This window comes from Bombina bombina, chromosome 2 (assembly GCF_027579735.1).
Source record: "Bombina bombina isolate aBomBom1 chromosome 2, aBomBom1.pri, whole genome shotgun sequence".
Lineage (NCBI taxonomy): Eukaryota > Metazoa > Chordata > Amphibia > Anura > Bombinatoridae > Bombina > Bombina bombina.
In genome coordinates, this window is record NC_069500.1 from 486,558,469 (window position 1) to 486,572,566 (window position 14,098).

At 39.0% G+C, this 14,098-nt stretch overlaps 1 protein-coding gene across 1 annotated transcript in view; it reads right to left on the reverse strand.

The window, feature by feature from the left end:
* Positions 1-570: 570 nt before the first annotated feature.
* Positions 571-14,098, reverse strand: part of NIPSNAP1 (nipsnap homolog 1) — a 96,185-nt gene continuing 82,657 nt past the window's right edge. The window contains exon 10 of the mRNA XM_053702185.1: positions 571-1,796. Within this exon, the coding sequence (XP_053558160.1) occupies positions 1,732-1,796 (65 nt within the window). The 3' untranslated portion in view covers positions 571-1,731. The remainder of the gene's footprint in view (positions 1,797-14,098) is intronic.

Below are 14,098 nucleotides of genomic sequence, written 5' to 3' on the forward strand. Positions count from 1 at the left end.
CCAAAAATGGGCCGGCATCTAAACTTACATTCTTGCTTTTCAAATAAAGATACCAGGAGAATGAATAAAATTTGACAATAGGAGTAAATGGGAAAGTTGCTTAAAATTGCATGCTCTATCTGAATCATGAAAGAAAAAATTTGGGTTCAGTGTCCCTTTAAGGTTTGGCAATATAATGCTGTGAGATGTTGCATACTAGGAATAAAAACTTTTTTGATAAAATACAGCAGCTGTCCAACCCCATATATGTGTCAGCATGAAAAGCAACGTGCGTTTTATCATCAAGACTAGGCTACACTTGTATTTTATTACTGAAATATGTGGAATAAAATTAGGGTCACTGTGCTGTGGTGACAATTGTGTGCTTGCTTTAAGATGAACAGGTGCTAAACGGTAAGAGTCTTAATGGTTATGGAAAAACTAAAGGATTAGGTTATAAATCTGTCCTCGGGACACCATAAACACTGCTGTGGATAGTAGGAGTCATGCAAAAAAATTATATATTGGTTTACAGTAAACACATACAATACTGTCATTTAATGATGGTGCAGGGCAAGACAAAGTCAAGTCTCATAGTTTAACCATTTCTTTTACTTCCATATTTACATTGTCACATATAAGAGCAAAGCAGAAGATGATATTAGTATTGTATTTTAGTGCATTCAGCACCCACTTGGCAGCACACAAGAGTTGCAAATAGAGTAGGGGCCTTTTTCCAAATCTTGGCTCACAGTATAAAGTTAAGAATCTCTAGAAACTGATTGATCCTTTTCCCTGAGTGTAATAATTTCATATTCTCTAATCAGAAATGATTGGCTATCAATGAAATGACCTGCAAAAAACAGATCCTATAAATAAATTTGCTGCTTCTTTAATACATTTTCTGTCAAAAGCATGAGCAATGCATGACTAGGCCTCACACAGTAGTTTTCGACAGGAGTAGAGAAAGGATCCGGATCTTGTTTATCATAATAAGCCTGGACATATGGACATACCTCTGAGAATTGTATGATGTGTCTTATTTTTGTATTTTTCATTCAATAAAGATTAATAAAAAAATAATTAAAAAAAAAAAAAATTCACATAAAAAAAAAAAAAAATAGTATTGCCAGCAAAGAGACACTAAAGTACAAAGGCAGAGACGAGAACATAAAAAATGAAGTAACAGTGTGATACTATAAAGAGAAACTTGCAGAACTGAAAATGTAAAGTTAGGAGATGGGAATATCTGAAAGGCCAAGATTAAATTAGAAATTGTAGCTAAAGGCATTGCACATTTTTTTTAACAAGAAACACAAACAAAATGCAAGATTCGAAAGAAAAAAAAAAAGGGAATTCTGGGTAAGAAGACAGGAGGAAAATTATATATCCAGTTAAAAAAAAAGGGAATTCTGGGTAAGAAGACAGGAGGAAAATTATATATCCAGTTTGTGCAGAGTATATTCCCTCATGTTTCTACCCACATTAAATATGTACATTGAACAAAACAGAACTAGAAGAGCAAAGCAAGATGCAAAACACAAAAAAGAAAAAAACACAAAAGTAATGTTGATTAAGCATGGATTGTGGCAATCATGTCTCTACACTACAAATACTGCAATAATATTCAGTTGTCAAGCAGCAATATCTGCTCCAGTCTTTATGTCACACTAGAGGGAATCGTCTGAACACAATTTGGTCAAATTACTAAAACCAAGAACCGAGTCTCAATCGAAAATAAGGGAGTTGGTGTCATTGGAGGGGAGAGATTTTCAGTGGAATCATGATCCGAGACTCCATATTCCGAACCAGAGGAACTAAAAGAGAAAAAAATTGAAAAATTAAACAAACAAAATGTAAAATTTGTTAATATGCAATTTTAGGTGTTTATGTACTGAATAAACCATTATTATAATTAGAATTGTGTTATTATAAATTAGTGAAAATCCTGTGATGTAAGAGTTAAACTAAACAAATGTTCTTTAACTAAATTGCTAATAGTTCCCATAATACAGCTAATATACACAACGTTAACAAAAGGCAAAGTCATTGACTCTATATGAACATTACCGCATATAAACAAAAAAAAAAAAAAAAAAAGGAGCAAGCTACTTCCATACCACATCTCCCACCAATTTCATAGCTGGATTCTCCAGATTCATGTGGGAACGTGTGCTGTGGATCTGGTATTTTAAAAAAAACAAGTGACTTTAAGCAGCTAATCAGGATGCTAGTCCCAGGACTTGCAAGGGAGTGTGCACCTGGCATGCGCAAGCAGTGTTATGTTATTTTCCTATTCAGTTTAAGGAAGTTTACTATGTAATCTCACAAGATTATGGTGAAATCTCATGAGATCAAAGCAAAGCATGACCTCAGCACTGCTGATGGGCTATTTTTTTTTCAATTTGTACCTGGACAGCAACTGAATTATCTTGCAAGCTAAAGACATTTTGAGGTAAAATATCTTCCCTTTTTACATAGAGATGTTCCGGTGATATTTTCAGGTCAGCTTTTTACAGTTATGCTGCACCACTTTCAAGTGATTTAGCATAGGAGAAGAATGTCCCTTTAAAGGGATAGCAGTCAAAACTGAAATCTGTGTGGGTGCATTTCAGTTTTACCAGGAGCATTTTTTCTAATGGAAGCTTATTGCAAAAATGATTAAAAATTAGTGTTAGCGTACACACATATGCTGTGAGGGCTTGCATTCCACATGTTTTACCATAATATATGCAGAATTTGAACTGGCTTCATAATATTGATGCATTTTTGGATTATCCTAATATAGCACAGTGTTTAAATAGCCGAGTTTAATTGGTTGTTAAGAATTTTAACTAGCGCACATAAAAACAACATTTATGCTTACCTGATAAATCTATTTCTTTCCAGATATGGCGAGTCCACGGCTTCATCAATTACTGTTGGGAATATCACTCCTGGCCAGCAGGAGGAGGCAAAGAGCACCACAACAAAGCTGTTAAGTATCACTTCCCTTCCCACAACCCCCAGTCATTTGACCGAAGGGAAAGGAGAGAGAAAAAAAAAAAAAAGGAGTAACACAAGGTGTAGAGGGGCCTGAGGTTTAGACAAAAAAAATAACTGTCTTGAAATAAAAGGCTATGGACTCACCATATCCGGAAAGAAATAGATTTATCAGGTAAGCATAAATCTTGTTTTCTTTCCTAAGATATGGTGAGTCCATGGCTTCATCAATTACTGTTGGGAATCAATACCCAAGCTAGAGGACACAGATGAACAGGGAGGGACAAGACAGGTAACCTAAACAGAAGGCACCACCACTTTAATAACCTCTCTCCCAAAAGAATCCTCAGCTGAGGCAAAAAAAAAAATTGGAAAATTTGGAAAAAGTATGCAAGAGGACCAAGTTGCAGCCCTGCAAATCTGTTCCACAGAAACTTAATTTGTAAACCCAAGAAGAGGAGATCGCTCTCATGGAATGAGCCGTAATTCCCTCAGGCGGCTGCTGACCAGCAGTCTCATAAGCAAACAAATTATACTTCTCAATCAGAGAATAAAAAGTAGCAAAAGCTATCTGACCTTTATGTTTCTCAGAGAAACAAAAACAAACAGGACAGAAGACTAGCGAAAATCCTAGTTGCCTGTAAATAAAATTTTAAAGCACAAACATCCAAGGTGTGCAACAAACGTCCTTTTTCTCATAAAGAGCTAGGACATAGAGAAGGAACAACAAATTCCTCATTAATATTTCTGTCCGAAACCACTTTAAGAAAGAAACCTTAACTTAGTACGAAGAACCGCCTTATCGGCCTGAAAGATAAGGAGAATAACACTGCAAATTTGAGATGTCTAACACTCCGAGCAGAAGAGATAGCCATAAACAAAAATTTCCAAGATAACAATATCTATGGAATGAAAAAGGCTCAAACGAAGCCCGCTGCAAAACTTTGAGAACAAGGTTAAAGCTCCACGGAGGAGCAACAGACTTCAACACAGGTATGATTCGGACCAGGGCCTGACAAAGAGTACACATCTGGCACGTCCGCCAGACACTTATGTAGCTAAATAGATAATGAAGAAATCTGATCCTTCAGGGTACCTTCTCCAGACCTTCCTGGAGAAAAGACAAAATCCTAGGAAACCTGACCCTACTCCCAGAGTAACCATGGATTTACACCAATAAAGATTTACGCCATATCTTATGGTAAATCTTTCTAGCAACTAACATGCAAACCTGAATCATGGTCGTAGACAAAATAAGCGTTCAATCTCCAAGCAGTCAGTCAGTTTCAGAGAAACAAGATTTGGATGAAGGAAGGGACCCTGAATCAGAAGGTCCTTCCTCAGAGAGCATCTACCAGAGTGGCCTGAGGATCTCTTGACCTTGAACCTAATCTTGGAAGCTTGGCATTCTGCCAAAATGCCCTCAGAAGCCAACTCCGGAACCCCTCATTTGAGGGTGTACCTAGAGAACAGCTCCGGATGAAGAGCCCACTCCCCGGGAGGAAATATCAGTCTGTTCAGAAATCCGTATAATGTGGGGAGTGGTATACACAAATGCACACCACACCCTTTAGGGTGCGCCTCCCAATTGCCAAAGAATCAGATAGGTAAATAGTCTAGAACCTAGACATAAAACAATACACACAGTAACACAGGATAAAACAACAGAACAGTGAACTATACAGTAGGTATAGGTATGTTAATGTCCATTCATCAATCAAGTCCCACTATCTGGCGGCAGCACTCTGTCAAAGGATGGTCGTCCTGATGGTTAGATACTGCAAATAGAAGAACACAGAGGCGCCACCATGGCCCAGTACCACCAAAACAAAGAAATAAATATATAGAAGGCACTATATATACTCACAAACGTCAAGCACCCAGGTGGTGCTAGTGGGGCAGGCTGAAACTTCACAGTAGTTCAGCTCACTGATATACCTCCAAATAGATCCAGTCGGTGTTCCTTGAGAGCCTAAGATCCTATGCCTAGAAAAGAGAGAGGCAAACCAACATGGCCTAGTATTGTTTGAGCCCAGGGAGAATATAGCCCTAATGGGTATACTCACAGGAAACAAAGCACCTCCAGGTGCAATATCAGCAAGCTGGAACCATAAGTCGCCCAGTAGACAAACCACGGCAAGTGATCCTCCGCTTCCAGTAGTATAACGGTGGATAGGAGAGGGGTGTATGAAACCCCACAACAGGTTATTAGGTCAAAAATACCACACCAGCAAGTGTATATAAAAGTAAAAATCTTTAATAACACAGCGACGCGTTTCTCAGCCGCCTATGGGCTGTTTCATCAGGCTATAATAAAACATTAAAAAATACACTTGCTATATACTAAATTAAAAAACTAAAACATTATCTGATTGGACAATCAATTAAAATTCAACCAATGTGTGATCTTTCTCAATCAATTACTATGGTAACAATTTAGTTAGTATTCGGGTGGGTAGGTGTGGCCAGGTGTGCACCTAATTAGCAAACTGACACTCCACCTAGCTTGCAACCCCTGTTGCTAATTGTTGCCATAGTGACCACCTAACAGTGCAAACACAATATAAGTTTATCTAATGACAGTACATACACATTAAAAGTTTATCTCATACACATAACACATTTACATTTGATTAGCACAAAGGAATAATGACAAGTACTCAGTAGTTCATTTGGTGCCCATCTCCAGAGTTGTACTTATGAGAGGTCAAAGCGCAACCGGAAGGTAGTCCGGAGCTCATATGTGATCTATAAGTGCCTTACCGGCCTGATATTAATAGTATCACCAGCCCCATATGAGAACCTTTGTTGGATTCAATATGTGAAAGTATATTGAATCTATGTATAGGAGTGGTGATCAATGTATAGTGGGCTGTGTGCAAACATAGAGCTGTCATTATGAAATTCTGCGTGTCTTAGCGTAAAAGCCTTCTTAACATGAATACCTTATTGTCAATGTAATTCTTTCATATCGATCTGTTGTGCCAAAAGGCATCTGTTTACCCAATTGCTAGATCCTACTCGATGTTTGTGGATGACCCCAGACGCCTTCGGATGCGTCTCACTCTCTAACTATGTGATGTGGCAACAATTAGCAACAGGGGTTGCAAGCTAGGTGGAGTGTCAGTTTGCTAATTAGGTGCACACCTGGCCACACCTACCCACCCGAATACTAACTAAATTGTTACCATAGTAATTGATTGAGAAAGATCACACATTGGTTGAATTTTAATTGATTGTCCAATCAGATAATGTTTTAGTTTTTTAATTTAGTATATAGCAAGTGTATTTTTTAATGTTTTATTATAGCCTGATGAAACAGCCCATAGGCGGCTGAGAAACGCGTCGCTGTGTTATTAAAGATTTTTACTTTTATATACACTTGCTGGTGTGGTATTTTTGACCTAATAACCTGTTGTGGGGTTTCATACACCCCTCTCCTATCCACCGTTATACTACTGGAAGCGGAGGATCACTTGCCGTGGTTTGTCTACTGGGCGACTTATGGTTCCAGCTTGCTGATATTGCACCTGGAGGTGCTTTGTTTCCTGTGAGTATACCCATTAGGGCTATATTCTCCCTGGGCTCAAACAATACTAGGCCATGTTGGTTTGCCTCTCTCTTTTCTAGGCATAGGATCTTAGGCTCTCAAGGAACACCGACTGGATCTATTTGGAGGTATATCAGTGAGCTGAACTACTGTGAAGTTTCAGCCTGCCCCACTAGCACCACCTGGGTGCTTGACGTTTGTGAGTATATATAGTGCCTTCTATATATTTATTTCTTTGTTTTGGTGGTACTGGGCCATGGTGGCGCCTCTGTGTTCTTCTATTTGCAGTATCTAACCATCAGGACGACCATCCTTTGACAGAGTGCTGCCGCCAGATAGTGGGACTTGATTGATGAATGGACATTAACATACCTATACCTACTGTATAGTTCACTGTTCTGTTGTTTTATCCTGTGTTACTGTGTGTATTGTTTTATGTCTAGGTTCTAGACTATTTACCTATCTGATTCTTTGGCAATTGGGAGGCGCACCCTAAAGGGTGTGGTGTGCATTTGTGTATACCACTCCCCACATTATAATTTGTTATAGGTCAACATTAGGGATTGCTGCATCTTTTATATCTCACACATATATATTATATATATTTATTATCCTAGTGGGTCACTATCAGAATTGTACATCCCAATATGTTATCCTCATCTGAGCGAGCCAACAGGAGGGCTACCTCAGAACATATTGGTACTGACCCATCCAACCCTCCAATGTCTCTGCAATCCTCCTTTAACAAACTTGAAACCCTATTGAAAACGGAACATAGACATTGGTGGGATTTGGATACCCTTAAGAAATATAAAAACAAAAATCAAATACCTAGGGGACTTAGGATGTTCAAAAACTGTTCATTCAAAAACAATGAAGAGGTACTTAAGGATTGGGAAAATGCTCTTAACACTTGCTCCATGACACTAATTGATATATTGATCAAGCACAGACAAACACTTGTTGACGAAGTGGGGTCTGAGATTGATCAACTACAAAAAGATATTGATATATACAAATCATCTCCCCTTTATGAGAACCTGAGAAAGGAAACATACGATAAAGCTGATGAATATCAACATATAATTATTTCCAACAAAAATAAAAAAATGGAGAGGGATAATGAGGATTATTCTAAAGGGGAAGTATATACTTACAATCGGAACAATAGAACGCCCAGGTTCAATGTCAATGCCAACACTACAAATTCCAATAGATTCAATTCTAGTGGGGGCTGGCAAACAGTAGCTTACAAGAACCGTTCTGCTCCCCCACACTATTCACATGGCGGGGGACCACAAACTGACTATAGAACGAATTTAGCAACTAATTTCTCACCACACACTAATCAAAGTTATAACAACCAATCCCATCACCAACCTAACTATAGGAATAGGGAACATATCCCTGCCAAACCTCACTTTTCCAATAGGCCTCATACACCACAATCATCCTCATATCATCGCACCAGTTCATATAATGAACAATATAAGGATAGGAATAGTGAGTCTGGTGAACAGTACAATCATAGAAATAGAGAGTCCAATACTTCTACTTATCACCCTCACAATAGGATTAATAATACACATAATGGCACTATCAATTACAACACTTCCATGTCTACTATGCACTTTGACAAAAGAGGCCCTAATTCCAATATAGAGCCCCATGACACCGATCAAAGAGTACAACACAATTATGAACATCCCAACAGATATCAGGCATTGCAGAATATGGGTGATGCTAACAATGCCAATGGTACTAATACCAATTCACAAGTTTCTTTTTTAGGGGTGGATCATTATCCGAGGGACCCCCCAGTTTGGCAAGGGCCTTTGGGACCACCCCTTTCACAAAGGCTAAAAAGACCATTCGGAAACGAGGAACAAGAGGCAAATCCATCGCCCGCAAAAAGGAGAAATTAGAAAGGCTCAAAAAAGGTATTTTTAACTTATCATCACATGTCCTCACAGAAGACGAAATCAGAGTCTTGGGCAGAGGTCTGTCTTTCAGCCCTTCTAATCAATTTAAGGTCTATGAAGTCTTTGTCGATGTTAATAGTTATATCAGGAAATTAGCTTTGCAGAAATATTTTGCAGACAAAAAAATCAAGAATGATAACCTCAGACCCATCACAACAGACCTAATGGACTCCCATCTTAATGAAGGTTTGATTACCTATGAACCCCATATACTTATGGAGGATCTATTTGATGAGTATATTCATACTAACCTTAGGCCCAAATCTACCTTCATTCCACCTAGGAACAATGGCAATCATATTGAAATATTTGCTAACCTGGTGTTGGAAGACTTAGACAAATTGGCCAAAAAACAAAAAAAGTTAAGGTACAAAAACAACCTCAATCCAAATGAAAGAAAAGCTCTCGCCAGGCTTATGAACAGATCCGACTTGGTGATCAGACAGGCAGACAAGGGGGGGGGCATAGTCTTGCAAGATATGCAAGACTACCTACTGGAGGCGAATCGAATATTAAACAACAAAGAATATTATAATATCCTTTGTGGGGACCCCACCCCCATCTTTTTTGAACAATTAAACAACATTCTACAGAAGGGTGTCAATATGGGTATTATGTCCAAAAATGAAAGAGACTATTGTCTCCCTAAATATCCCTGCACTGCTTTTTACTATCACCTGCCCAAAGTCCACAAGGACCCTATAAAACCTCAAGGCAGGCCTATTATTGCAGGGATAGGGAGCCTCACCGACTCACTATCAGCTTATATAGACCAATTTTTGCAAAAATTCGTGATTACTCTTCCTTCCTATATTAGGGATTCTACTGATCTATTGACTAAATTAGAAGAAGTCAGTCTTAATGAACATTGTTGGTGGGTGACTTGTGACGTAGGAGCCCTTTACTCAAATATTGAACATGAAATAGGCCCTAGAGCAGTGAGGTCCTTTTTGGAACAAGATATGTACATGCCTGCACAACAAATAGACTTCATTATTCAACTGATTAACTTCATTCTCAAGCACAACTACTTTTTATATCAAAGTAGATATTATCTTCAAATCAAGGGAACGGCCATGGGCACCAGGTTCGCTCCTAGCTTTGCAAACCTGTTCATGGGTTGCTTCGAACAAACTTACATTTACGATACCCATTTTGGAGCGAACCTGGTGTTCTATGGCCGCTATATTGATGATTTGCTATTCATTTTCAAAGGGTCAGAAGAGGACATTAGGGGATTTATAGATCACTTGAACAATAACACTTTTGGGATTTCTTTTACCCATAATATAAAAAAAGAGGAAATTGAATTTTTAGATCTTGTTCTGGGGAAGACACCAGATGGTAAGGTCCCCTCAAGAACTTTCTTCAAAACTGTTGATTGCAATAGCTTTCTCCATTATGAGAGCAATCACTACAAGTGCTGGAAGAACAATGTCCCATATGGACAATTTAGGAGAATTAGAAGAAATTGTTCCACTTTGGAGGATTATGACTCACAAGCCACAATAATTGGCGAAAGGTTTCTTGAGAAAGGTTATCCACAGGACCTGATAAATCGTGAAACTCTCAGGGTAAGGAACGAGGATAGGTCAGGTTATTTCATTAAGAAACACAGACATCAAGAAGCATTCAAAGAAAGCAACCCGCCTTTATTCATCACTAAATATAACTCTAACCATCATCAGATTACTAAAATTCTGAACAAACATTGGTCAGTTCTAAGAAATGACCCCACGCTCAAGGAAATTATAGGAACCAAGCCAAAAGTGGTGTTTAGGAGAGCACCTACTCTAAAAAATGTGCTAGCCCCTAGCAAGGTTGTCAGGGACAAGCACACCTCCACTAACGGTGGGCTCACTAACCCATGGGGGGAAGTAATCCCCGGAAGTTCTGTCACTCCTAAAAACAGAATATCCAAATGTTGTAGGAAACGCTGTGGGATGTGCAGCTTCATATCCCATAAGGCTACCACTTTTACATCACACACTACGGGGGAGTCATTTAACATTAAAGGACTTTTGACATGTGAAACATCTTTCGTCATATACCTCCTGAATTGTAAATGTGGGGTCCAATATGTTGGACGTACCTGTCGTAAAATCAAAAAAAGATGGGGGGAACATGCCTATAATATCAAAAAGCATTCCAAGTCCCACAGTGTATCTAGACACTGTCTAATGTATCATAAAAAACAAAAGAACCCTATGAGCATCATACCTATTGAGGCGATTTCTAGATCATTCCCTAACTCCTTCCTTACTCTCAGAAAAAGAGAGACCTTCTGGATTAAAAAATTACAAACTCTACAGCCAGATGGTCTTAATGAGAACCTTGACATGGCGGCATTCTGATGACCGAACAATTTATGGTGCTAGGGGATGGGATTATCATACCCCACTCTCCCTCTCCCCCTCCATCCTGTCCACTAGTGTTCTCCCCTAATGATGAATTGTGAGATCGGTTTCTTTAGTTACCAATAGGTCGTAGGCTTGATAATGTAATAGCTGCCATTACCCAAGGCTAGCTAAATATTGACTCACAAATTGTCAATTCCCTGTACATAGATGTCAGTTAACTCTCACACCCCTAACATATTTTATTATATTATACACTTACACATTCCTTCATTCATTTATATGATTAGACCACCACAAGCACCATATGAGTTTTCATCATCAGTTAAACAATCTATCCCATCTTTTACCCATTATTCTATTTTCTAGACACACTGTTAGTTACAATGACACACCACTTATACTCACGTATTACAAGTATTGTATAATAATGTTTCCACTAATAGCTTATAGTGATTTATCTATGGGTAACATTGGAGGCATCATCTAATCTATATTAACTAAAAAGTCACTTACTGGCACAGCACCACTACTGTATTACATTAGACTGACCGACACTGCACTACCTACAATATTAGATTATCACAGTCCACTTATTATAATTTATTTAAGTCAAGGTATATATATATACATTATATAGATAAAAATATCAGTTTACACTGGTTAAACACCACTGGGTCACTAGCACATCTATTACACATTAGAATCCCACTCACTATTTGTTCTCACTAAGAAGTACACAAAATAAAATAGGTTTATTATCACTTCCGTCTATATTATCACCATCACTATTATATTAGTACAGTGGGTTCAGCCCATTAGGGTACATTGTAACGAGATATAACAGCATCATGTATCTCTGGGCCATTAATAAATAGTTCCCTTGTTTGTTATATCCCCCACCCCCCCTCCCTCCGATCGTTTGCACGATACAACATACAACGACAGATTGTCCCAAATGTCAGGGTTCCGCTAGCAATATATTTTTTTATTATTATTCACTTCTTATTATTTTTATTTTTTATTTCAGTTACAAGACACATATCCCTGTGCGTTCAACACGATATAGGCACCTTATAACGAGGTCAGGACCAATATTGTCCTGGCTTACTGCAAAGGCTCTATAGGGTAGGTAAACATGCCTCACAAGCCCTCAGACTAATAGTAGTAGAGTAAATGGGAGGTGTGCCGTAAGGGCGTGATGAAGAGTGCTCTCATTCGCGCTCCCATTTCTGGGGCTAACATGTATGTTAATTCAAAAGGAATAGGACTCGATCAGGTGCTTATCCCGCCCACAACAAGCATTCTCATTGGAGCGGATTTACACTCCTCTTAGAGCCACCAGAACGATTGGAGAATAGCTCCGATATTTTTAAACAAAGTAACATCACATAGTTAGAGAGTGAGACGCATCCGAAGGCGTCTGGGGTCATCCACAAACATCGAGTAGGATCTAGCAATTGGGTAAACAGATGCCTTTTGGCACAACAGATCGATATGAAAGAATTACATTGACAATAAGGTATTCATGTTAAGAAGGCTTTTACGCTAAGACACGCAGAATTTCATAATGACAGCTCTATGTTTGCACACAGCCCACTATACATTGATCACCACTCCTATACATAGATTCAATATACTTTCACATATTGAATCCAACAAAGGTTCTCATATGGGGCTGGTGATACTATTAATATCAGGCCGGTAAGGCACTTATAGATCACATATGAGCTCCGGACTACCTTCCGGTTGCGCTTTGACCTCTCATAAGTACAACTCTGGAGATGGGCACCAAATGAACTACTGAGTACTTGTCATTATTCCTTTGTGCTAATCAAATGTAAATGTGTTATGTGTATGAGATAAACTTTTAATGTGTATGTACTGTCATTAGATAAACTTATATTGTGTTTGCACTGTTAGGTGGTCACTATGGCAACAATTAGCAACAGGGGTTGCAAGCTAGGTGGAGTGTCAGTTTGCTAATTAGGTGCACACCTGGCCACACCTACCCACCCGAATACTAACTAAATTGTTACCATAGTAATTGATTGAGAAAGATCACACATTGGTTGAATTTTAATTGATTGTCCAATCAGATAATGTTTTAGTTTTTTAATTTAGTATATAGCAAGTGTATTTTTTAATGTTTTATTATAGCCTGATGAAACAGCCCATAGGCGGCTGAGAAACGCGTCGCTGTGTTATTAAAGATTTTTACTTTTATATACACTTGCTGGTGTGGTATTTTTGACCTAATAACCTGTTGTGGGGTTTCATACACCCCTCTCCTATCCACCGTTATACTACTGGAAGCGGAGGATCACTTGCCGTGGTTTGTCTACTGGGCGACTTATGGTTCCAGCTTGCTGATATTGCACCTGGAGGTGCTTTGTTTCCTGTGAGTATACCCATTAGGGCTATATTCTCCCTGGGCTCAAACAATACTAGGCCATGTTGGTTTGCCTCTCTCTTTTCTAGGCATAGGATCTTAGGCTCTCAAGGAACACCGACTGGATCTATTTGGAGGTATATCAGTGAGCTGAACTACTGTGAAGTTTCAGCCTGCCCCACTAGCACCACCTGGGTGCTTGACGTTTGTGAGTATATATAGTGCCTTCTATATATTTATTTCTTTGTTTTGGTGGTACTGGGCCATGGTGGCGCCTCTGTGTTCTTCTATGTTCAGAAATCCGATTCCCAATTGTCCACCCTTGGAAAGTGAAAGACAGACCGCAATTGTGAGCTTCCACTCACTGAACAATCCAAAATCACCTCCTCTATGGCAAAGTAACTGAGTTCCTCCCAGGTGGTTGATGAAAACCATTGGGATGATATTGTCCAATTGGAATCAAGCTAAGGACGACTCAGGCCAAGCTATCAAAGCATTGCAAATCGCTCTCAACTCCGAGATGTTAAAGAGGAGAGCAGACACTTCCGAGTCCATAATCCCTGCATCTTAGACAAGTCCCAGACTGCTTCCCAGCCCAGCAGGCTGGCGTCCGAAGTCACATCACCCAGGAATCTCTCCAGAAACACACGCCCTGAGACTGATCTGGCTCAGAGAGATCTAGATCAGTCTTCCATAGTGGTTTTTCAGGAGTATCTGAGTGTTTTCCCTTTTATGGAGAAAAGCAATGGGAATGATGTCCATGGAAACCATCAGACCAATAACCCTCCATACATTGAGTCACTGAAAAGTGAAGGTAAAATCAACTGCATCTAGAACCAAACTCCCAGCCTTCTGT